Source organism: Poecilia mexicana, unplaced genomic scaffold (genome assembly GCF_051168715.1).
Source record: "Poecilia mexicana isolate PSO_F unplaced genomic scaffold, ASM5116871v1 scaffold_19, whole genome shotgun sequence".
In the NCBI taxonomy this organism is placed as follows: Eukaryota; Metazoa; Chordata; class Actinopteri; order Cyprinodontiformes; family Poeciliidae; genus Poecilia; species Poecilia mexicana.
Window position 1 is genome coordinate 15,944,271 of NW_028263388.1, and position 25,424 is coordinate 15,969,694.

At 39.1% G+C, this 25,424-nt stretch overlaps 1 protein-coding gene across 1 annotated transcript in view; it reads right to left on the reverse strand.

Moving 5' to 3' along the window:
* Positions 1 to 1,359: 1,359 nt before the first annotated feature.
* Positions 1,360 to 25,424, reverse strand: part of chst15b (carbohydrate (N-acetylgalactosamine 4-sulfate 6-O) sulfotransferase 15b) — a 38,210-nt gene continuing 14,145 nt past the window's right edge. The window contains exons 2-8 of the mRNA XM_088016393.1: positions 18,816 to 19,394; positions 16,034 to 16,373; positions 10,167 to 10,310; positions 5,292 to 5,448; positions 3,881 to 4,037; positions 2,307 to 2,454; positions 1,360 to 1,854 (exon numbers count right to left, since the gene is read on the reverse strand). Coding sequence (XP_087872519.1) covers positions 1,655 to 1,854; positions 2,307 to 2,454; positions 3,881 to 4,037; positions 5,292 to 5,448; positions 10,167 to 10,310; positions 16,034 to 16,373; positions 18,816 to 19,250 — 1,581 coding nt within the window. The 5' untranslated portion in view covers positions 19,251 to 19,394 and the 3' untranslated portion in view covers positions 1,360 to 1,654. The remainder of the gene's footprint in view (positions 1,855 to 2,306; positions 2,455 to 3,880; positions 4,038 to 5,291; positions 5,449 to 10,166; positions 10,311 to 16,033; positions 16,374 to 18,815; positions 19,395 to 25,424) is intronic.

The window sequence follows — 25,424 nt, forward strand, 5'->3', positions numbered from 1 at the left end:
GACAGGAGAACTGCATTTCCTGTTTTATTGCAGCATGGACATTAAACTGATCTTGTGAAGTTCAAAAGCTTCAAGTTAACTTTTCCCAGTTGAACCTGGGAGAATCTGAAAAGTGCCAAACGAACAGAGCAGCTTACTGACATCTGACTTTCTTTCAAAGGATTGAAAATGAAACAGGATATTCTTTTTTAGTTTCTGAAAGGAATGGTCTGCCCTCTGGTGGATATAGTCATACTTCCAGTACTGTTTAATGTTTTTTGAATTTGGAGTATGATACCATATTCAAGTTAAAGTCATGCTAAATATTTATATGTAATCACAATAATAATAAATTTTATTTATAATGGCCTTTTATATCAAATTGAGATTCTGACCACCACCAGCAGGACACAAATGATAAAGATGATATAGAGGAGTTTTATGTAATTTGTTTTTTTTGTTCTTTTATGATTATTTGAACTAACAACAACTTTGAGTTTTAAAAACTGGAATTTAATTCAAAATTTGAATCTAGGCCTGCACCAATTACAGTTTTTATGGCGGACAGCTGACCTGACAAAACAAGTTCCAGATGCTTATGTGCATTAAAGCGCTGTTTTCTACATTTTCATTTGCTTTTTTCATGTTGATCAAAATGTATTACATGGGTCTCTTGAATAGTCTGAACCTCCACAACATTTAAGCACAAGTTTGCCTCATAAGTCTTTATGTAAAAAATGGTTGAACAAGTTGTCAAAATGTGTTTCTAAACATTTCCATTGGACTTTTTTTCTAAATCTGTCCTGATTTGGTTCATCGCTCCCAGGTGAATCCAACGTAGGTAGATGTCTGAAGCATTAAATCAACCAATGGTCAACCAGTTTTCTGAAATAACTTAAACCATCAACTGGCCAAGTTTATAGCGTATATAGCCAAAGCACAGCAGGATGTTGCACTTTCTTAATTTTCAGCTTCTGTTTGAGAAAAGAAGCAAACCTGATTCAACAGGTTTGCTGTGGTAGCTAGTGAACTTAAACTGAAAAATGCTGAATATATGTTTTATTTTGTTTAAATTGCCCGTAGGTATGTCAAGGGCTAGCAACCTCTCCAGGATGCACTCTGGCTTAGATGACTCAAAATAGACAGTGAATATAAGTATTTATTAGACGTCTCACACTCTCAGATGTTCTTCTATTGTAGTGGCATGTAGGTTACAGAAGAGGGCGCTGTTGTCTTAGTAATCGGCTGTGTTTGGCTGCTTTCATCAGCGTTCACACAAATTTCTGACTGGAATACCAAACTGAGACTTACATAGATTTTTACTTCTTTCTTAATGTTGTTTGTATTGATCAAACCAATAAAGACAGAAGAGATGAGACCTTATGTTCCGTATTTGAAATTCACAATTTAATTTTATATGTCTGGACACAAAACGGAGAAGTGAAGATCTCCCAGCATCACTTACAGTCTATCATTCTTCCTCTCTCGCACGCAATCACACAAAAATGCCACACTTGCTTGTGCTGTTATTTTCTATCTTTGATTCATCTCTGCTCTTATAACTTAAAATAATTTACATTAAAATACTTTGATGTTCTTTTCATGGGCACTTAAAAGAGATAAACCCAGAAATGGGGCTCTGCATTCTTCCTTCTTCTTGTTGAAAGAAGTTCGTTCAGAGTTCGGAATTGCTTTCCCAACGGAAGGACTCTTTTTGCAGCACTTTTGCCAGTTTCTCATTAAATGGTTTGTAGAAGTCCTGCAGGATTTCCTTAGTTATAGGCAGCATGGGTCCCAGGTTCTTGTCAGCTGGTCTCCTGGTGTTTGATGCTGGGCTTCTTGTGATTTGTGACTCTATTTCTTTTGACAATGGCCCTGTAAAACACACAAATAACTCTGTCACTTCACTTCTTCCTGCAAGCAGTAATAAAGGACTGCCACTTGACAGTAAGAAATGACCACTCAGAGAGAAAAAAAAAACGTATTGAACACGCAAAGCTCCTTGCAAAAGTATTAATACCATTTAAGGTTGTTCCCATTTTGTAAGGTTTCATTTGGATTTAATATAATAGACAAACACAGAATAACTCATAAAAAAATCATTTAAGGCGGAAAAGGAAACATTGTTTTAAATTAACCAAATAAGTCAATACCATCTTTCCCCACAACTACAAGTTTTTGAGGGTATGTCTCTCCTATGATAGTTTTACCCCCTTCTTTTTTCTTTTTTTTTTTTTTTTTTTTTTGCAAATGCTAAAGCTCAGACAGAGAGTGCCTGTGAACGTGAATTTTAAGAGCACTGTCCAAAATCCTTAAGCCCTACTTACCAAGATTAAGAAAATCAAAGACTTTATGCAATGTGTCTTTCATGTCGAAGGCATGGTCTTCCAGTCTCAGGACCAGAATCTGTTCTCTGCTGAAGACAGCCAGCCAGTCAATTAGGTACACAACGTAAAGGCCAACTTGCAGTCTCACCTGTTGGGAACAAAACAGGAGAAGCAACCTTAGATCATCCGGTTCTGTTTGGGATATTGCTTTCTCTGTAGGGGATCATGGTGGTGCATGTAACCTCTTCTTTAAGAGAAGAAGGAAAATATTTTTTGAAGCTTTCTTCGCTCCTCCATGTGAATCCAGTGTATGGTCATGGGAGTAAGTGCACATGTTTATTTTGGGGAGATGTGAGAGATAATGTTGTGGATGGGTTGTAATTTTACAAACACAAACAAAACATTGGCAAGACACTCAAAAATCCACTCCCGCAGGTTGCCTGTTATTATTATTGTGTGATTAGTAGTAACTAATAAATGTTAGAATATTTTAAGAAATAATGATATTTTTGAATGTTTGCTCTCACATAATGAAATAGACCTTTAAAAATTATTTTAGGGTATTTTTGTCTGTGTGTTTCTTTAACTTACTAAGCAATTTAAAGTAGATCCTAGTGATTCCATAAATAGCCTAATTTCTTATGGAACATATCTACAACTCCTAATAATTTTATTCACAGCTTTTGGGTAAAGTGTTGAATACTTTTTACCATTGATTCAAGCCTATTCCTTACTGAAACATGTCAACAATTCAATAACATTACTCTTTTGCACAAAAGAGTAATGTTTTGTGCAAAAGAGTTTTTCCTTCAGATTGATTTTGAGAAGACCAACTTACTTTTTCTTATAGTCTGCGAGAATGTTTGATGTATGAACCCCGTTTTAGATTAGCACGACCAGGTCACTGATTACATCTGAAACCAGTAATGTGACTTCCCAAAACGTCCTTCTCACTTTAGTTTTAGGCTACTTTAGGTCTCTTGCTGACATTTGTCTTTTTTATTAATCTGACACTACGGCGCAAACAGCTGGGAGTTCTTTTCAACATGCATTAATAACTCTGATATCAATGGACAGACTTTGAGAACAGCTGCAGAGAGCAGCCACTGCCCTCACGGGGTCACCAAGCTTGTTGGAGGCAGCTGGAGAGCAGGACCTCTAAATACCAGACAGTTTCTGCGTGGAGCCAAAAAAGGACAGACGAGACTCCTTCTCCTCCTCCTCCTCCTCCTCCTCCTCCTCCTCCTCCAACCCAGTCAGCTCCAGAGAGTACTGTGGGAAAAGCTGGCCAGGATCCTAATACGAGGGCTCCGAACTGGCTGACTCTAAAGATTTAGTCTGATGGTCTCAAGGAAGTTCATAGCTTTGCCGAACTAAGTTTTGTTACAGCTAGAGAGGCTACACTTTCTTTTATGAAGGTCCTTTAACATGTGCTAATGAAGTGCGAATTGCCCTCCTTCTTTCCTTCTTCGAGCCTTTGCTACTTGTCTTTTCCCACCATCTTATAAACTGGTGGCTAAATTTCACTTTAAAGGAGGCCTGCCAGACAAAAGGAGGAAGGAGGGTCCACTCACTGGCATTGCGTTGTTGACAGTGGTGTTGTACACACAGGAGCGCATTGTGTATTCCATAAGGCACCCCTCGAATAGCTGCAGGGACTCTGACACCTTCTCATGGAAATCCTCCGCAGACTTATTGGCAATCCCAAAGTAAAGGTAGTCAGAGTAAAGCCTAGAAGAAAACAGAGAGGCACTGTTAACATTTCCTTTTCAGGTTTGTGAAATTCCCAGCTAAAGGCAAATGGATTTCGATTGAATGTATTTTATTTATAGGCATTAAGGAGTAATCTTTCTTTTTGCTCCACATTCTTAGAAGGCTGCAAGCAATGCAAGAGTGTGAGAATCCTAGCAAGAAATGCCTCCAGAGTATTTTTCCGTAATAAAAAAAAAAGCTACTTTGTTAAAAACTGAACTGGTGACCAGAATCAACATTTTTTTTCAAAAATTCAAAAATCATTCACTCATTAAAACTTAACAGGTTGTATTTTTCTTATTTTATTATTATTATTATTATTATTATTTTTTTTTTTTTTTTTATTATTATTATTATTATTATTGTTTGCAGCAGCAGGATGGGGATAGATGGAGAGGAGTAGGGGGAACAAGAAAAAAAAAAAACATGCCATGTTTGCTTTGTCCCTGTGGTCAACAACCTGTTGTTGATGGATGTTTAAATAAAATAAAAAAATAAAAAAACTTAACAGGTTTTATCAGTATATTCTGACACAACTGGCCCTTTGAGGACATTCATGACCTCGATAAGACCCCCTGCTTGAAACGGATCATTTTATGTAGCAACAGAAATCCTAATTTAATGTCACTTGTTCATTGATTTACTTTTTCTTTTATTTTATTATCTACATATTGTAACGCTACTACAAAAATGTTAAAAAGTCAGAAATACATCCATAGTGAATCCTTTTTTTTTTTTTTTCTTTTTTTTGCGGGGTCACAGGGAATAGTGCCTATATGGAGCGGCCATTAGGCGAGAGGCGAGGCACATCCAGGACAGGTCATATTGTTTTTAGTAGTAATAGTAATCTTGTTTGTCTTCTTTACTTCATAATAAACACAAACAGTATGAACTATATGCAATTCTTTAACACAAGTGTAGACAACAAGTGTGTTGTTCTGTAGTGTGAAGAAATAAGCAAATAAGTGAAAAAAATCAAGTTTAAAATGAGTGTCAGGCACTCAGGAGGAAGCTCTGCACAGGTTTTAATAAGCAAAGCAACTTATATGACAGGCAGCCCCAGTAAAAGCCCAACACATCCTTCTTAACAGCCAGAGCTCTTGTTTCCCATAAAGTGGCGAAGCGTCTCTGTGTCAGCAGGACAAACAGCTGTGATAGGGACATGTTTTAGAGCTGCATCATTACAGGCATCTCCGAGCCAATCGAGGGCAGCGTGATAGAAATTCTCCCAACCTTTCCACTGGATCCCTGAGCATAACGATGAAGCGGGCCTCCGGCTGTAGGGCATGGATGAAGTCCTGGATGAGAAACGGCGGCTCTCCCTCTGTGGTGTTGTCATAGAAATACACCCAGGCGTTGTTATCCCACATGGTGGAGGCGCTCGCTTCTCCTGCGAGAAAACACCAAAAGTGGTCGAAATGAAGGACGAGCGCAATCAGAGTCTTAAAGCAAAACACATACGGAAACACGTTGCTGCTGCTTTTATTATAGTTTCAGAGACTCACAGCTCATGTTTACGTTTTTGGGGATTTTCTTTTAAGAAATCATTCCAAACTTGCTGTGGCTTGCTCCACCCTTTAGGTCTCTGCGCTCCATATGGTTGTTCTTGTCGTGAAATTAAACCAACCGCGTGTTTTAAAGGGTTTCGAGCAGACCGTATTAAATGCAGATGTCAGTTAGGTTACGGTGGATATAGCCTTCATGTGCCTTCATTTCTGCTTCAAAGGTTATTTGGACGTAAAGCTGAGGGTACGTGAAACGTAAATGTCACTAATTATGTCTCTCTACTTCACAATTTTAAATTGGAAGAGGAGAAAAATATTTTGAACATATCTGTTTAGGTCAGAGCTCAGCCTCAGCAGAAAATATGCAACTGTTACGTACTACGTGTCCATATTTTCAGAGTCTTGTGCATGGATGCTTTCAGATGACTATGCTAATGACTGATGGGAGTTTTCTTTTCTTTATTGTTTTGATGGTTGAGGAGTTATAATTCATGTAAATTAAGAGACATTCAGAACAAGCCTTGCATTTCAAAGCCAACTGAAGGCAGTGTGACAGGTACTCTAATTTACAACCAGAGATGTGCTGAGAATTTGAATTGGGAGCAGAAACTGGACCGTTTTCAACATAATCAGACCTGTTTGGTGATCAGAAACTAAGAAAATCAAACGTTTCCAATCAGTGAAAGGACCATAGCAAGCAGTATGTATCTGTTGTGAATGTGGGTGTGTGTGAGTGTGTACTTTTCAGATTTTTACTGTAAAAAAAAAAAAAAAAAAAAAAAAGTCAAAACAATGAATTCTTGCCCTTACAGTTCACACTACTTTGCAACAAAAAATCCAAATTAAATACATTGAACTTTGTGGTCATGTGACAAAACATAGTTCAAGGCATGTCCCCTCACAAATCAAAGACCGTATATAAAACACAAAGTTTGATCAAGTTCCATATACAGTGAGGAAAATAAGTATGTGTAATTGCAAACAAAGGCTACTGTACCAAATATTGACATTTATTTTCACAAGTATTCAAATACGTATTTTCAGCAGTAACACACAAATAAGCTATTTTAAAAAAATCATACATTGTGATTTCCAAAATTTTCTCTCTTTTTTTTTTTTAAGAATATGTCTCTCACAGTGGACATGGACCTAAGACGGAAATTTCAGACCCCTCCAAGACTTCTAACTTGCAAAGTCGCAGGGTGTTCCAATACTTGTTTTTCCTCACTGTAGTCCTTTAAACTAAACCTGCAAATAGCAAGCACTAAAAATTCTCTTTGCTCTAGTATCATGTTTGTAAAGGCACACAAGCAAACAAGTAGGCATCATAATTGTAGGCGTCATAATTGCATCTTTGGTGGTAAAGAGAAACTGCAGCGTGACTGCTGTCAACACAATGACACTCGTGGTACTCATATCAAGTCAAACGACGTCCTCTCTCAAACAATTTGAGCCTAGCAACTTTTATTAGGCTGCACTGAGAAACATATTCAGGATTCATTAGGCTGTCTGTGCCTTCATTCTGCTGTTATCTGCTAAGTGAAGCCTTATCTCTCTCTCTCTCTCTCTCTTTCTCCCTCAGAGAAAGAGACTTATTTTCTGTGCTGACAACGGTGAATGTGAAACTGGATCGGTACTTAATGCCGTTATGTCTGAAATGATACAGACTGTGATCTTGTCTATTTTAAGGACCCCGTGTCAGCTAAAGAGGGTTTATTTTGCTCCGGGTAAACAAGTGAAGGACCCAGACCGTCGTTCCTGTGGTTCCTCAGCCTGACTGTCGGCGGAGGAGAATCGAAGAGCAAAGATCCTGGCCGCAGGCCTGCACCTTGCTGGGCTCTCCCGGAGCACTGAGTGAATACCGAGTGGGCTTTTGGCACGCTCCCCCACCACGTTACAAGGATTACTTATTTAAAGAGGGAAACAAAGCAGCACGCCACGCTGAGCTCAACTCAGTGCAGTGTGAAAAGGCTATTGTCGAAACGTTAAATCAGTTTTCCTTCCCAGCTGAGTCGTTTCTTTGACACAGTGTTTGGACGATGGGAAAAGGCAGGAACAGATAGGAGCAGTGAAGCTGGAAACAGGATATGTTGATAGAGGAAGGAGGTTTGTAGGCTTCTCCACCCTGCTGTGGGTATTAACACACACAAAAAAAACAATGATTTCTTTATAAAGCACTCCAGTGAAGAGGCTAACTGAGGCAGAAGGACATCTAGCATTAGAAAGATGTTAGAGGGTCTCTTTAGAGCTGAGTCACCGGCTCTCTTTTAACAAGAAAAAAAAAAAATTACACTCCTTTGCTGAAGTGGCTCCCGCAGAGCAGCCTCACTACCTGCAGCCTCTGAAATATAAGATTACAAGTGAAGTTGCAGGACGCTGACAAATGCCAAAAACGCTCCTGGGTGCAGCTTGACTGGCGGTGGAGGATACTGCTGGGGCACTTTCACACACATATCAGAGCGCTGCTACATGACCTGGGTAACCAATATGAAGTAAGCCAGGGAGGGGAGCTGGCGGCGACACAGAGCGATGTTCTGACAAGGAAAAAAAAAAAACAGGAAGGCAGAAGATTAAGCTTAGCAGGAAATGTTTGTGGTACTAAAACTTCCTTCAGATCTGATTAGCGGTGTCTCAGGCGTCGTGTGGCGCGCTATCATTTGTATCTTGTGCTCTCAGATCTCTGCTGGCGAATCATTCTTAAGATGCTCGTTGCACAACAGACCGATGAGTAGACCGAAAGTGATAAGCAGCTTCCTGGCACTGGATTCGCGGAGTTTAAAGCGCATGTTTGGTTTGCCTAAACAAAGTGAGAAGCAGGATGTTTGTATCTGGTGTACGCTTCATCAGAGATCAAGATATGAAGTTTATGCAAACTGTTGGCTTTTTGTGTCACACAAAGAGCACACAGCAATCTGCTTGCTGTAGACAACAAAGGGCTTATAAAGGTCAACTATTAACGAACCTCTTCAAAACCTGAATAAATGTGTTTTGATGCTCAGCATCCAACATTCTTTAATTATACTCCCTGCACACTGACTCTTGATTGCATTTGTGTATGCAAATTAATAAAATAACAAAACATTTTGTTATTTAAGACGTGTCTTTCTTTTCTCATTGTCCTTTTGTATGAAAATCTCTTTGTGTCGAGGTCGAGAGTGGAAACAAAAGCAAGTCGGCAGGTTTTGACAAGCTTTCATACGTTGCAAGATCCGAAACTGTAAAGATGCAGCTAGAAACTAACTGATGACTGGAATCACTGGGCTTTCAGCTCGATCTGCCGCGAACCGGCGCGTTGAACATCAAAAAATGTTCCCGTATAGCAACCACGGTTCTGAGGGTAGATGAATCAAAGTTGTCTGTTATAAATTCAGTGAGGTGTTTACAACTCAATCAGAAGAAGCACAGAAAATAAGTTATTTAAAAGAGAGCTGATTCTTGTGCTACAAGAGAGTGAAAGAGCAAGACTTTTTCTGAAGATAACAGGAAGGTTACATGCAGTACAGCAAACTTGTTCCTTTTCATCCTTTTGACTTCTATCTGTCATAGAAAAGACTTGATTTAGAAATGTTGGCAGCTGTTTAGGAAGCTCAGTCAAAGTAAGGATCTGCAGTTTTAAATGTATATGATGATAAATAGACAGTTTAAAATGTTATCAAGTGATTTTTGTTTTGAAAATAGTAAAACCCCTCTTTTGAGTTCCTTCATCATTTCTGTACCACAGTTCTGAAAGAGAAATCAGAAACAGCTCATAGCTTTACAGACAATGGAACGTGGAATTTGATTGGAGTAAACCTAGATAAAAGCAACATTTTGGAGTTAAGTTGTCACATGCAGCATCAACCTTGGTAAGAAGATGTGGAAAAACCCCTTTTTATTGCAGTAGCATCTGACATTTCTAGTGTTAGTCAACCTGACAAATAAATAGATTAAAAAAAAAAAACTTGTTTGAATTAAACCTTATCAAACATATTATTAGTGATCAGAACAAAAAAAATACTTTTTAGCAACCCAGTGGATTTGTTTTCACAGGATTGAAGACTTTACATTCAAATCTTTTGTCTATCCTGATGAGAATTGTGCTTCACATTGTTGAATGTCCATTCATCCATTTCATGTTTGTTTTTGCCCTGAATGCAGTGACAACATGACCTTCTTTTTTCAATGTACCCTCACTATTACTTTTATGTCAATGACCAGTTTATGTTTTTCTACTCAACCTTACTTTATGGTGAAATAACTCTAAAAGCACCAGTTTTTTTTCTGTCCCTTGTTCTGTTCCATTATTTTCAAGTTTTGCAAGCAACAACACTGACAAACTATTTTCAATAAATTTCACAGTTTAAGGATTTCTACTTAAACTGTGAAATTTAAGGACATAGTTAAATTTATTTATTGAACTGTGTCCTTAAAACACAGTTAAATAAACACAGTTGAATTCAAATGACAAAAATAATTTGAATTCCTCTCTCAGACCACAACCCAACTTCCTCCATTATTATTATTGTTATTATTATTATAGTCACAGTTCTGATTAGGGTTGGTGTTGGCTTCTAAATTATGATGTAGGTATTGGCTTCTAAAGTGAACAGATGATGTGACTTACCTATGATGACGTTCGGGTGGCTGGGTGATCCGCTGGTGTTTGCATTTAGCTCGCCCTGGATTTGGTAAGCAGCCTGATCAAACAGGTCAAGATAGTCCTCCACCGGGTACCGATCATGCAAACCCTCACTGAGACGAATGATACCTGAAAAAAAAATATCAAGAAGGATTCATCTCACAGTTTTTCTTAGCAGATGCAAGTTTGTTTACCATTTTATTCAGGGTTCAAACTTGCGGAGTCACAGGAACGCAGACAAAAAGCTGAGTATTTAGCTTTACTTGCTATGTTTTTGCTATGTTTCCCAAAGTAGTGTGCCACTACTACCCTTTCACAAAAATTCATTACTACTCATCAAAAATAGGTTACCGTAATATAGTACCTAGCAGGATGGTCATATATCAGACAGTGGACCTAGTAAGACAAACATCCAAGACTACCTGGTACCAGTGCTGAAGCGCCAAGGCGGAGCTTTGGGTAAATAGGAGGTGCATTGTTATATTAAGGCGTGTTTGCTCATTGCTGGTAATGGGAAGTGAACTACATCAGCAGGGGCCTCGACAGCTCTGGACTCGCCAAGAAGGTGCTGAACCCCTTTTATTAGTTCTTGCCATTCTAGTTGGTATTAATTCCTGCTGTGAGGACCAGTGCTTGTTTGCAACACAAAATGTGAAATTTATTCTTATCTCATATTCGCAATCAACTCTGAGCATTCTCAAATCTGACCTCAGTTTAGAAGTGGGAGATTTTTTTCTTCTCCATTGGTTAATGTTTCCAGTTAAAGCCCAGTGTCCAATTAATGCTTTTAAAGCAAAATGTGTTTTCCATCTGAGTTGTGGCTGGGCACGGAATAATTACAGTGATTAAAATTCACTATGCTATTGTAGTTGCTTGGTAAATGTCTTTGCAGCATGTATGCAGGATTAGAAAAATGAGGTAAGTCAAACAGATGTTTCTTTTAATGACGCTTTAGTGCAAAAGGCTCCAACAGCAAGTCAGTATCAATATTCATTTAGAAAATTCGCATTTAAATCAGGTGCAACAGCTCTGGTATGGATCTGCCATCCGTTTTTTTTTTAGAATTTAAATTAAATGTCAAGCACTTGCGTTGTATTTCATGACTTCTGCCGCATAAGGCAGACACATTTCCTTAAGATTCAGGCTTCTCGTCCAAGAAAGCTATGTGGCACATATCACATCAGTTCACCATTTCTATGTATCAGGCTCGTAGCGCCCCAAAGGGGAACGAAATAAATAAATACAAAACAAGGCTATTTGAATTCAGAGTGTCCTCAGAGGGTGCCTAAGGAGAAAAGTGCTGATTACCACCACCTGCCCTGGAGTACATGTCTGGAAGGGATAAAGAGTGGGTGACAGAAAGCATGAACGCCAAAAGGGAACGAAGTGGGACATTAACCTATCGCAGAAATGCAGCCGCACCACTGCGAGCTCCAGAAAAACAACCATGAGGCAAATAACTAATCTGGAGATAATCATCAACTCCAAACTAAACACATCATATTAAAGTAAGCACTGCTTGCAGAATAAACAATCTGGCAATTAGGTTCTTGGAATGTCAGAGGGATTAAGCTCAGAATCTGGATCGACTTCAAAGGAACTGCTTTGGCTGTAACAGGCAGCCATCTTTTGATATTTGTGATTACAATTTGGGGGAATGTTCTTTAAAGAAACAACCAGCACTGCTGGTAATATGCTAATAAGAATAACAGAGCGACGATTCGTATGCAGAGAAAAGAAATGGTGCGTGTTAGTTATGGCTGGAAGAAGAAAAAAAAATGACCCAGGTTCAGTGTAAGGAGCGATCTTGGCAGCGTAGTACTCACAATCACACTGTGAAAGAATAGCTGCTGATCATCAGTGAAAATTGACTGCATGTTTTTGTATAACCAACTTAATCTTAAGCCATTATCTAATCTTTGTTTGATTTTGCAATCAGGGGTGACTATAAAAGAGCACTTAACCGAGAGGGAGATCAGTGCCCTTCAGCTTCGCTGCCCTCTTTTCATTTCCCTATAAGAAACATTCTTTAAAAATGCAAACATTATTAGCCCACACACACTGACTCACTGCACTAAAGTCTGTCTCTGGAGCTCGTGAAGCTTTCCATTATTCATAAGCTCTGAGTGTTTCAGTTGGAATGGAATGAAAAAAAAATACATGCATTAAGTGTAGTATGATGTCTTGCCTCTTTTATTACAGAAAAAAATATTTGCCACCTTAGACATAATCAGGTCAAGGTCTTATCATAAATCACATCTAAAAAAAATGTTTAGATGAGTGTGGAAAAGGAACTCAATTTAAAAACAATCAAAACTCAAAAATAACCCAAAATGTCCTCCTAACGAATACGTGGTCTCACTGCTAAGCAGTGTCCCATTGTTGATTTCAATTTCTACATAGGTTTAAAAAAAAAGATCATGATTTTAAAATCTGCTACAACATTATTGCTTAATTGTACCACTTGTTTTAGTAAAACAAATGGATATAAGTTTAAAGAGCTATATTAAAACTATTTAATAGTTTTAATATTAATAGTTAATAGTTTTTTGCACTTTTTTTTGCAAAAAAGTGCAAAAAATAAAAAAAAACACTTTGCTGCATCTTAACTTTAAAGGGGCAGCATTGTGTGTTTTCCAGTCACATAGCGTCCTTGAAGGCAGGCTGTCCAAGAGTTTTGCACAGCTGAATGACTGCTATGGGAGATTAAAGGATTCCTCAAACACGCACGAAAGAAGAAACAAAGCGACACTCCTGGTATGTTTTTTGATGAGACAACAACTTTATGAGATGATGTAAAGCTGAAACATTTTTTAAATATTAGCTCACCCTTCATTTTGCAGCTCCAAATTAGTCCGATTGCGAGGGTGTAGAACCATTATGTGCTGATACTAAAACTGTAAGTCTTTTGTCCTGTGTGTAGTTCAGCTTTGCACATCAAAAGACTAAACTTTAGCTGGAGCTAAGTTAGACTCTCACTTCTTCACAGGCCTGACAGTTGTCTGGTCAGCATTTTCCTCAACCTGTGCTATGATTGTCCCCCTCAGAGCCATCATGGGCCTCTTGGCTTTATCACTTTATCCAAACCTCACATTTGAGTCAGAATTTTAACGTGACTGTCTCTCAAGCATTTCTTCATTGTCTCTGTGCTATGATTTGCAGACCCAGATGTAGTTCCATGCTTTTTTTTCCTATTTTCTGTGTAATGGTTCAACCACGGTGTGAATGAATAATTTTTCTTTAAAGCTGCTACATGTTGGTATGGATACATGGAGGACTGAACTTATGTAAGAATGCATTCACATGCTGTTATAGTGAAAGTGAGGAGTAGATTATTTGTCTAAGTTCCTCAATGTTCAGTTTGTGCTGAGATAAAAACACAAAAACGGAACCTGAGAAACTCTAAGAATTTTCTTCTACTTCTTTTTTGAAGGCATGTCCCAAAAAAAATCTCAATGACATACACTGACGTTTGTGGCTGCCAGGTTAGTGCGGGTACGGGATGGATTTATGTGTATTTCTCCAAATTTTTCACAAATTATCTACCTCCTTTTATATGGTCAGGACATAGTGACAATTTTAGCATATGTGTAAAAAATATATTTTTATAAAGTTTACCGACTGTTGCTTTAAATCTCTTCTATGATGGCGCAGTATTGCTTTTAACATCGCAGATGCCTTTGCAGCAAAATAAAAAAAGAACACGACGGCGCCACGCTTTCCGACAACAGAACCGACACATGCGACCAGATGTCTGCTGTGAGGCAGGTCCTACTCCTCGGCACTCTGTTTGTCTCTTTGTTAGAGTGAATGACTTTGTTTGCCACCTGTTCAAACTCAGCTGAATGCCAAGTCAGAGCGGTGGCATCAGCAGGTTGCTCATGCTTCACAATTCTGACGAAAACAAACCAATTATTGACTCATAATGTTTAACTTTCAACAAGTTAAATGAGCAAATATTTCCACGACGTCTCACTCTGACGTGCTGCACATAAGATATATTTATGCAGCAGTGGTATTATGAAATAATTCGCTGTCTAATTGGAAAACGCGGCATTGCGCAATTAGCCGTTTGAATAAGAGAGAAATACACACGGGGACGGAAATTAGAATGAACTAAAGACGCAAAATAAGCAACCACTAAATGCTGAGATAAGAAATGTGTTGAAGAGGCAGGATGTGAGAAACGAGTGCAACAGTGAGCGCTGAAGTAGTGCAAGTGCAGGGTCAGTTGGTTGCCAAGGCTTCACACTGAATATGTTTCTGACATATTCAGATGTCACGGTTTCAACGACAGTCACTCATCGATGTTCAAGGGAAACGCAGCATAAGTCTAGATTCATCTGAATTTGTCTAAATTCTTCAGGGTGAAGCTGTAACTTCACTCTGAAGTTAAAGTATATATGTATATATATCATGTTGCATCATGGAGGGTGAGCGATACCACAAAGTGATGCAGGCGTAAATAATGTAGGGAGGAGAGAGATGCGTGTTTTCTAGCTGGAAACACACGACTTTGTGTCAGCTAAAGATGAAAATGTCTCGGTTCGCTGTATCCTGCGTGCTGGTGAATTACTGCTATTGTGACACCCTTGAAAATAGGGGAGACAGAAAAACCAGTGTGATTTTCTGTCCTTTGCTCACGAGGAGAGAGCATGAAAGTCCCACGGTGGAGGATAAAGCCACTACCGGTCAATCCCAGAACAGGCTCACTTAGCTGAGTGCATATGTAGAGGTCACAATTTCCTTGAATGAAATTGACACAGACATAAATACAACGTGAAAAATAACTTTTCAACAATTGGTTTCCTGTATTTCTATTAATTTTAGGCTTTTCTCAACTAATATCAATATTCATTGATGTATAGGGTCAATGAATATTGATATAAGATTTAAAATTGTTACTGTCAATTTTAAATCTTTTGTTTTTACTGTCAATTCTTTTAGTATGAAAACAATTTAGAAAGATTTTTTTTTTTTTACTGCACTGGTACAAAACTGACAGAGCAAGTTCCACCAGGTGTTGCAAAAGTAGAAAGCTGCAAATAAAATGCCAGAGGTGCTCCACCACCCAAACTACAAAAGCTGGACTTCTGTGCAAAACCAGTAAGCGGGGGATTGTTGAAGAAGCTGGTCGGACGTAGAGGAAGAAATACTGCCCACAAACACGGTTAACTCTCCCTGGTTGTCATTTTTATTTTGAGGCAGCAACGACTGTTGTTGGCAGCTTCTGAAAACAATTAATAAACTTGCAACATAACTTAGTTACTTTAAATCAAGTAAATCGGAAAAGCAACTCAGTTAGGTTTTCAAGGAGTAATCAGTAATCACAAATCAAGTTACTTTTTAAAGGTAACTGGAAAAAGTAACTATAACTTGTGCGGCACACAAATGTGTCCATTGTGAAAGAGAGGCAAGAATTTTGAACTGTTGAAAGAAAGCCAAAATTCCCAGCTGCAGATTGCCACAAGCCATTTAGAGGACACTGACAGGATGCATGTTGCAGAAGGTGCTCTGATTAAGTGACAATAAATTTGCATTAACAGGGCCTCTCCATTCAGTCTGACTGATCTTGAGCTATTATGTAAACAAGAAGGAGAAAAATTATCCAGATGTGAAAGGCCACGCTATAAAGTATAAGCTCACAAATGATCATCTTCAACTATCCAACTATGTACTACTTTATGCAACTTTTGGATGTAAAAAAAAAAAAAAAATATATATATATATATATATATATATGTGTTGAGATCTCTCTTCCTATATAGATATGTACATCACACCTCCAAAGATCTTATCAGATCACAGCTGTAGAACTGCTTCTGGTGGTTGGCACAGGAAGCTTTACTCACCAAACCTCTTCCGGGTCCACCAGTGTGGCTCTTTGAAAGTGGCGAACTTTACATCCGGGTGTAACCGCAGTCTGTCGTACAGGTCTGTTGTGCCACACTTTGGTTGACCAATAATGTAAAAATAGGGGAGGCACCGCATGCGGTAGAGTGTCCTGTTACGATGCAACAGATGGTGATGGAAAGTGCTCCTCAGGTGCTGGAAAACTGTCCGGAAGCGCCTGGAATAGCGTCCGTACAAATTTGTCTTATACGGATCTGTGGTAATATTCCCAGTGAATTCCTCATACCAGCAGGGGTTCTTGATACCAGGCAGGAAGTTGGGTGGGATGACAGAAAACATCTGAAAAGGCAAAAGGAAAAAAAATATGTGTCAAGTCATCCTACTTTTAAAAAAAACAATCTCAAACAAGATTTCTGTTACACTGCACAGAGGAGGACCAACACATTCTAACTCTCTGAAGGAAAAGGTTTCTTGAACATTTTTAGTATGCTGGATGCCGTCTGGAGAAAGGAACGATCGTAACAAGTTAGTTCACAATACCAATACTGTAGCTACTAGAGAGGCACAGCTTTTAAGATGTATTCACAATCTCAGATGCATATCCATCCCTTTTCTATATCCGCCTAATGCTTGCAGGGACCCAACCAGCTGGTGCCTATCTGTGGCAGTCAGAAAAGAGAAGCAAGGTACAACCTGGACCACCATGTCATTTTAAAGTGGCCAATTACCATGAATGCATGTTTTTGAACAGTTGGAGGAAACTAGAGAACGCAGGGAAGAATCTGCACATGCATTTCGACAACGTAACACATGAAGGCCGATGGCTTTGATTCAAATCCAGGAAATTCTTGCTTAAAGCAATTCTGCAAAATTAGTGCTAAACGATCATCCACCGTACAGTCTCTGAATTCAAACATGGATGAAAATGGGTTTTATCTGATGGCAAAGTGAAGAAGCAGACAAAGAGCTGGCAATTATATAACTCATTAGTTGAGTTTATGAAGAGGCCCTGTTAATGCAAATGAAGGTACACTAAAACAAATCTCAAAAGAAACAGTTATTTCTGGTCAGGGCTAAGAGTGATTTATTTGTCTAACTATTCCTCGATGCTTTTCGCCCCCACACTGAAACTCCATCATCCTGCAAAATGCAACATTTAGTCAGAAGAACTTACCTATTGAGTAAGACTTTTATAATTATCAAATTATTTAACTCAGAGCATTAAGGATTACGGCGATTATGCTTGGTGCTCAAACTTTTCTATTCACTTGTATGTAAAAAGCTACCTGAAACCAAAACAAGTCATAATCAATTTCAAATTAAATCGGCTACACCAACCATGAACCAAACAAAGTGCAGCAGATACTGAGTGCAGCAGAAAGTTTGCTGTTTTAAGAACAAATTAGAAAGCACGTAACAAGTAAACGATCCTATAAAGAAACCTATATTTTTTTACTGAGTCTGTTCAGCTGCTCATTCAGGTTGCTACAACAGGAAGCTTGAGCATGTTTTCTATTTAAAAGTGCAAAAACGGCAGCAATAGGTTGTTTTCCAAAATACATATCTTCGTTTTTTTACTATCCTACTATCCTACTACACTTCACTTTGGAGTAAAGCTAAACATCACTGAGAGTAAAAGAGAGGCAGCACATTTGAAACAACCCCTTTCACTGGGATTTCTACAACTTTTTTGTTGTTGCTCAAAAAATATCAATGAACCATGCTATTAGGACTTACTCAGCAGCTTGAGGGACACAGCTACATTCAGGACAATTAATGCAGAAACCATCCACTGATGGGCTTATTGATCATCCGATGACCACACTCTCTTATTCATTAGACTTTCCAATTTAAAAAAAAAGTGCTTCATCACAAAAGTCTCCGCACAGTCCAATACAATTAAAACTAACAATTACTTGAATCGGGGTGTGATGTGAATCGCACAACAATGAGAATATTCAGGATGCTAAAATACTGTGGGACCTTCTGCATCCCCCATGTGAGAGAATAACAGAATCATTAGAGACCTGCGAGACATTAAGTGTTAATCAGGGTTTTCAGAACAAGTTTATCTTTTATATAAACTGAAGTAGATACTGTGGAAGTGCAGCTGTTCTCCAGATGTTTTTATAACTTACTTTTGATCGTTTAGGATAAATCAGTCACTGCCTCCGTCTGTTCCCGTACATGAAAGTTGAACTTGTTTTGCTCATACGTTTTCTACAAGTTTATCCTAAATTCAGGCTTGATGTAGATCAAGTTACACCAAAAACATTAACAACGTTTCAACCTCGATTAGATGTCAAGAGACACCTTCTTGTACTCATTAACTTTCACTTTTCACTGTTTGACTACTGCAAACTACATCGCTTAATCTCACACTGTGCTTTGCAGACCCTTTCACTCGCCATGAGTTGGTTAAAGCTGAAAACGAAAGCTAAGCAACTCACTTGCTGTCTGATTAATTAAGGTTAATATTTCCACGTGGAGGCATTCATAGACCAATGAAATTTTATTCCTAAATCATCAGTTAATCCTTAGTATGAAACAAAATAAACCAATCTACCAAGTCTTGACACAACAGCACATTGTAAATTCCACCTATTGGCATCCAATATACATAAACTTAATTTCATATAACTGACTATTTAAGTTTTGGAATAATCCTTTCAGCATGCCTGTCAGTGGAGAGTTTTTGGTCAAATTAAAGCAATGAAATCAAAGGAGACATATACTTGGAACAGAAATACAGTATCCAACAAATGGTTTATCTTTACTCACATGTGGATCGCTCCTCATCAGTGCTTTGCGGTCAGGGCAATGTCGTTGGGTCCGAAACTCCACCTTGGATTTGATGGATTTCACCACCAGTTTTATATGTGCATAGTCCCCCACTGACGTGAGGTTAAAGGCAAAGGGTCCGGGACTGACCAAGCCGTTGAGGTGGTAAGGGGACGGCGTAAGGAGAAGGCCCTTCTTGTCCCCTGTCAAAACGTACGATGCCATTATGAGGAACATGATGGCTAGGACGAACAGGAAGCCGTACAGGCGGATCTTGCATCCGACAGTGCTTGAGCGTCTCGTTAGGTCGCGTTTCACTTCCAGAACCGCAAACAAGTTCATGGGTGTGTTGTCCACCTGCAGGAGCAGCGGCCTCTTGTGGTAATCATCCACAGTGGAGCCAAGCAGGCTGTACTTGTAGTCCATCTGTGTCATGGTGTCCAGAGCAACTATGCCCAGTGTTAGAGCTCAACGACATAAGCAGCAGCCATTCATATGCCACAGTTTGGAATGGGAAAATGTCCATAAACTGATATCCATGATGGTTGGTGGAGATCCGCCCACCTCCTCTACGGACACCTGCCAAATAAAAATAGCAGAAGTTCAACTGAGAGACAAAACCAAATGCCATAGCAACAATTATTACACTAAGTGCAGAAATAGAATTACAAGATTACCATTTAAAAAAGGAAATTGAGTTACTCTAATGGTTGAGTGTCAGGCTCAGTGTTTGGTACAAAAACCATGAGATGCGAGTTTGAAACGAAAACAATTGACTTCCTCTTAAGCTTCCTCTTGGTGCTGCACAGCACAGCCTCATGGCTCTACCCACCCGTCCTCTCTGTGCATCAAAGTCACAATATGGAGGCAGTGATAAGGACAAACTTCTTAGGAATAAATTCAGACTGTGAACTACAAGGCCGCATGTTGGACTCTCACAGCGAGGGACAAAAATATCACAGATACGCAGCCTGACCTGCAGAGGGGATTTATATTATCAGAAAATAGTTTCTTCTCTATGAACTCACACAGAAGAACAAGTCACACACTGATAAAAAAAGGAGGGCGAGAGTTGAGAGGATAAAAGTATTGAGAATTTTGATAATAATGTTCTTGCGGTACCACATCACCATTTATCCTTGAGCCTTTGATTTGTGTCTGAAGCTGAGTTCACATGACTTGGCGTAAATAGAATGTAGCATGATGACAAAAAGCCCACAGAGGTAAAGCCTAGCACATGTTTCAAAAGATAGAACAGCCCTGCTTCCCTCTGGCGATGTTTCATGCGTTCACACTCGCAGCTTCATGTGTATCTCCATGTTGCTGATGTACGACACACCTGCAGCCAACTCCGGCACGCTTATATCATCAGACACAAGCAGAGTGGAAGTGAGTCATCAATCCTTCTCACAGCTGCTGATATTGTCTGCTGCACTCCCCATCCCCCACCACCCACCCAGCGCTCACACCTTCAGCACAAATCTGTAGCGCTTGTGGCACAGCTGATAACGGAACAGAACTGGAGATTTCAGCCTCTTTCTTCAAGCAGTGTCATTTACCCCCAGCCGAGCCATCGGCTCCACCCTGCAGAACAAGTCCCTCTGGGAGAGAGGTGTAGACGCACGAGTTTGGCCCTGTAAAAAAAATAGCAATGCTTTGGTACCACAACACGCTCAAACGGTATCACTTGCATGGTGCTTTATCAAACCTAGAGGACACAGACGCGCTCCACGCTACTTTCAGTCATTCACACGCTGATGACAGTAAGATACTTTATAGACACGAGGACAAAACATGGACTTGAACCGACAACCCACCGGTTACAGGATGAACCCCTGTCACTGTCGTTTCATAACGCCTGGGTCATCGCATACTGACTCCCAAATCATGATTTATGGATCTGCAAGACCTTCTAAACTCAGACAATATGGAGACTTTTTAGAAAACTTTAAATCTTTACATCTGTTTGTGTACATTTCAAGCCCTGACCGTAGAAATGGGTGAAGCAATGATATTTGATTATAAAAAAGAAAAATAAGGGCAAGCAAGCCACCTACTACAGCAGAAACATCATGATCGTAGGGTGTAGTGTACGTTCCAAGTATTGGTGTTCTGTGCGTTTGCTCATTTGAATTGAATTTGTTTCCTTGCTTTTCTACAGGAAACCTGTTTTTATGTGGTGGGGCTCTAACGGTCGCTGGTTTATAGAGATGAGTTCTCGAGAAACCAGCAACCGTTTCTAGAGATGTCTTCAGCAGATATCTGCTGCCAAATATATATCTCGTATCTGCGGCCGCAGATTTGAGATATCAGCTACTGAAGTGGCAACACTAAAAAATTTTAAGATGAGCAAATATTTTTATTGGCAAATTCAGATAAGGCATAGGCAAATTCAGGAAAAGAAGATCTCTACTGGTTTAAACATGCATACCAATCACATTCCAGGGTATGCAGGTTATACATCAAAGCAATGTCCAACACAGGGTCTGAAGTGGTTAAAATCTGCTGGCTGAAGAAAGATGTTAAAGATACGTTTAAAAAGCTCCTCTAGAACAAAATTCTCATCAAGTCTTTTACTCCGCCGTTGAATACTTGTCAATTTCAATAAGTAGAAATATTTCATTTCCCATCAAAAGGGATTGTAAATTACACTGAAAGCTTGACCATGCATTAAAATGTAATGAGCAGGAAATGAAGGACTGAATTTCTAGTTTTCAAATAGTCGTGACTTTATGATTTTATAAATTATGTAATGTCTACCAGTGCAGTGCATTTATTGTGTCTTCTTGGTTTATTAGCCTGTAAAACTGGGGAGTAGAAGCTACTCAGAAATGACAAAACTTTCCAAAATTAGGAATCCTACAGCCGCTATTGTTTCAGCTCTTAGTACTTAAAAATGCTGGAGTGAGTGGGATTCCTTTCCTCTTCAATTTCTAAGAGGGAAGTAATAGGGCCAAGTGAAGGTAAAATGCAGATAGAGAGCATGGAAAGTCAAAAATACCAGAAAGATGGAGGGAAGACAGGAAGAGAAAAAGAGGGGTGAGCCGTGTCATTGATGAGAGAATGTCATTCTCAAGGGAAGACGCATCTAAATCCATCAGTCTGCTAACTCTAACAGCAGGCCACTGGAAGGCTGACAGATCTGCCATATTCATACAGCAAATATGTCGCAACTGTCTATCAAACCTGATAAAATGGTTTAACTCAATCATAAACATGCCCCGGGGCCTGCGAACACAAAAGAGAAGAAAAGGTTGGATATGTGCCCTTTTCAGCTGACAAATCTTCTGACCTATAACAATGTTAGTGTAGAGTTATTATGCATTTCATAAGCAGAAAGCTAATTTATTTTTGGTCAGAGAACTGCCAACATGGTTGCTAAACAATCTCTGTATTTGTGAGTTACTGAAACTTATCAGTCGATCATTTTATTTTCTTTACGGGTCCTTAATGTACGAAAAGGACAGAAAAAAAGTGCAGATTTGGATTTCTGTAATATAGTTTGTTGACTGTTATATGAAATTATTATGTTGATTGCAATGTGCTTTCACCCAAAAACAAAACAAAAAAAATCTTGCTGTGCATTGAGTTATATATAAATATGTTTTGATGAGCCCCACTGTGTCATTAACATTATGCAAATTGGAATTAGGAAAAGTTGTCATGATTTGAAGGTAACATTGAACATAACATTTTGAAAACGATGAGGTAACATTGCAGCTCAAATGACTGACTGCAGATAAATACTAAAGGGTTTAATAGCAAGTAATAATAGACACTGACATAAATGGTCAAGAATATATATTTTTTATTTGTAAGGAGATCATTAAGAAGACAAAAAAAATCCTATTTATGAGGTTTGTAAGTCAAGACCAGAATAATTTGACTTGAAAGATGAAAAGAATTAGTCTGAACTGATAATAAGTGTGATTAACTTCAAATACGCAGACGTCACACAGTGGTAATGGGACGTGTCCTGTGCTGATGGCTTCCTCCGTACGAAAATGGAACTGGCCCCGGCCTAAACAAATAATCAGAGACAGACGTCTCTGTCCTGCCATTCAGCAAAAGAACAATCAAACACACAACCAGGCATATTTGTTTAGATCTGTCATCTACTCTCCTCCAACACCCCCAACCCCATTTAAGGAAAAAAAAAAAAAAAACACTTTCTCAACCCATAATTTCTGCAAATTGCTTTGTTTTTGCACCATTCTTTTTTTTTTTTTTTTGCTCAATAATTATTTTCTTTGTGTGTCGTTGTCCATTTACGATGCTTGTGTGAAGAGCTGCAGTGCCGACCAAACAAAATATCTTTTATGTATCTTCTGACGAATCCCAGTCAATTGTTATCAACCATTAAATCACCCGCTGAAGCAAATGAAATTTCAGACCAACTTTATTACAGCTTTTGTCGAGCCGTAAAAATGAAATGTGGCATGTTGTTGATTGTGTGGACAGAAACAGGAATAAAAATAGATTTATACTGAAATACATTCATACTTGTCTGTAGTTCTCGGTATTGCCAAGAGCTGTCTATCATAAACGTTCCCAGACAGTGACAGCAGTACTCTGCAAGCCTTTAATTTCTCAAAGCACAGCAGGGAAATAATTTCACCTGCTGAAAAGTCTGTGGGGCACAAGAGACATTTGTCAAGTTTAAAAATCAAGTGTACAGGATCCGGCTGGCTCCAAAATCAATGCTATATATACTATCCATTCCAACGTACCGTGATCATGTAGTCAGAATCAAATTAAATCAGTTTAATTGGAACAAAGCTCTTAATGAAGCCCAGCAGATTACATCAAACCGTTGATTTCGCAGCAATCCACAGCAATCTGATCAAGCACGTGGTGATAGTGGACAGAAACTCCCTTTTTAATCCTTTTAAACGTTTACCTGGTTCAGCAGGAGAAGCCGCCTGCTTTGACTAACTGGGGATTGAGAGTGACCGAAAAAAAACCCACCACAAAGGCACTGGTCCTGGATTAGCTTTGCAACTTAATTGCATCGAGACAGGAGCACAAAGACACACAACTCTACTTCACAAAGTTAATTCATGGAAAACGAAAACAAAGCGAGCGCACATAGTTAGTCCCGTCACCAGGTTTGCAGGCTTTATGAGGAAATCTCTCTTTGACAAAAACATTTTTTTTGTCATAAACCACTCGTCTTTGAGTGAGTCCACAAATCACAAGTGAAGTCGGTGGCACCCTGCACAGCTTTAAGTTTTCAAAAAAAAAAAAAAAAAAGCAAGAATGCGAACCATCTGCAAAAGATAAGGGAGGAAACAATTCATCACAGAAGCACTGAACCAGCACAACACAATGAGTACACAAGGTTACTGCAATATGACATAAAATGATTTTTTTTTTACTGGAAAATCCCTTTGTGGTTGTTCCATTTTCAGAGGAAATTGGAAGTTGATGCATTTTTGCAAGTTACTGCAGTCTGCGGTAGTACTTGTGGGTTTCCTCATGAGGACCTAAGGCAGGAGATTTTCTTAAATGTCAGTCCGTCTTTTATAATTCGGTGCTGTTTACATTGCGCAGCAATCGAAACCACACTTAGATGTACAAACTGCGTCATGTACTGGGAGGCTGAGTTTTTTTTTTTTTTTTTTTTTTCTGACAGAGTGAGTATTCACTAGAGCCAAAGCGAATCTGATCTTTGTTTTCACAGAAAGTCAAAGTTGCTGCTTTAAAACATCACGGGACAATTTAGTCTTGTCTTTTGCTATATCACACGAGTGAAAGCTTAAGAAGGAAGATAGAGCTATGACGGCAGCAGAAAAACAAACAGGTCCAAGGTTACATGGACACGAAAGTGGCAGAAAAGCCTGAGAGGGAGGATGGGGAAGGAAAAACTTTAGATTTTATGAAAAACATACAATCAATGGAGTCCCCCGGGATAGCTGTCTTGCAAAAACTGTCAAACACTTCTCCAAGACGTTTCATCTATCTGTTGATATTCAGGGGATTATCTCGTCTACCAAACAAGCCACTGGGGACCAATTACAGGTGCTCCAAAGAAAACAAGCAAAACCTGAAGGGTAGAAGCTTCAGCGAATGACTCGGGAGCTGAATATTTGTACTCGGCTCCCGTTATGGCTTCTTTTCCAACAAAATAGCTGACTAAAAACTTCCAAGTGAATTGAGTGTGCGCTTTTAGTGTCAGCTCCCTCTTTGCTCATCCGCTTTGGACTGCCATGACCTCTTTAACATTTTCACAACGAGGGAAGCATGGTGCTGGTTCTCAGCCACCACCAAAGACACAGAAAATACTGTCAGGGCAAGAATGCGGTGGAGAGCGGTCAGAAAGAGGAACAAAAAGGCAGGAGGGGAAGGGAAGAGGGAGGGCGCTACTGTGTGTCCGCAGGAAAAGAAATGCTTTTCCACCAGGCTGCTTTCAGTAATTAAAGTTCAGCACGAGGCCAGCGCAAAGAAAGGCACAGCCGTGAAACAGTTTATATTCATGACTGGTTAAACAGAGCTGGAGATAAACATGTGCAAAGAGAAATAACACCACATTCACTTCACAGCAGGCAATTTTGTTTTGCGAGGTGTGTCCAAAAACAAAGCAGAACTTGTATGTTTAAATCTTGAGCA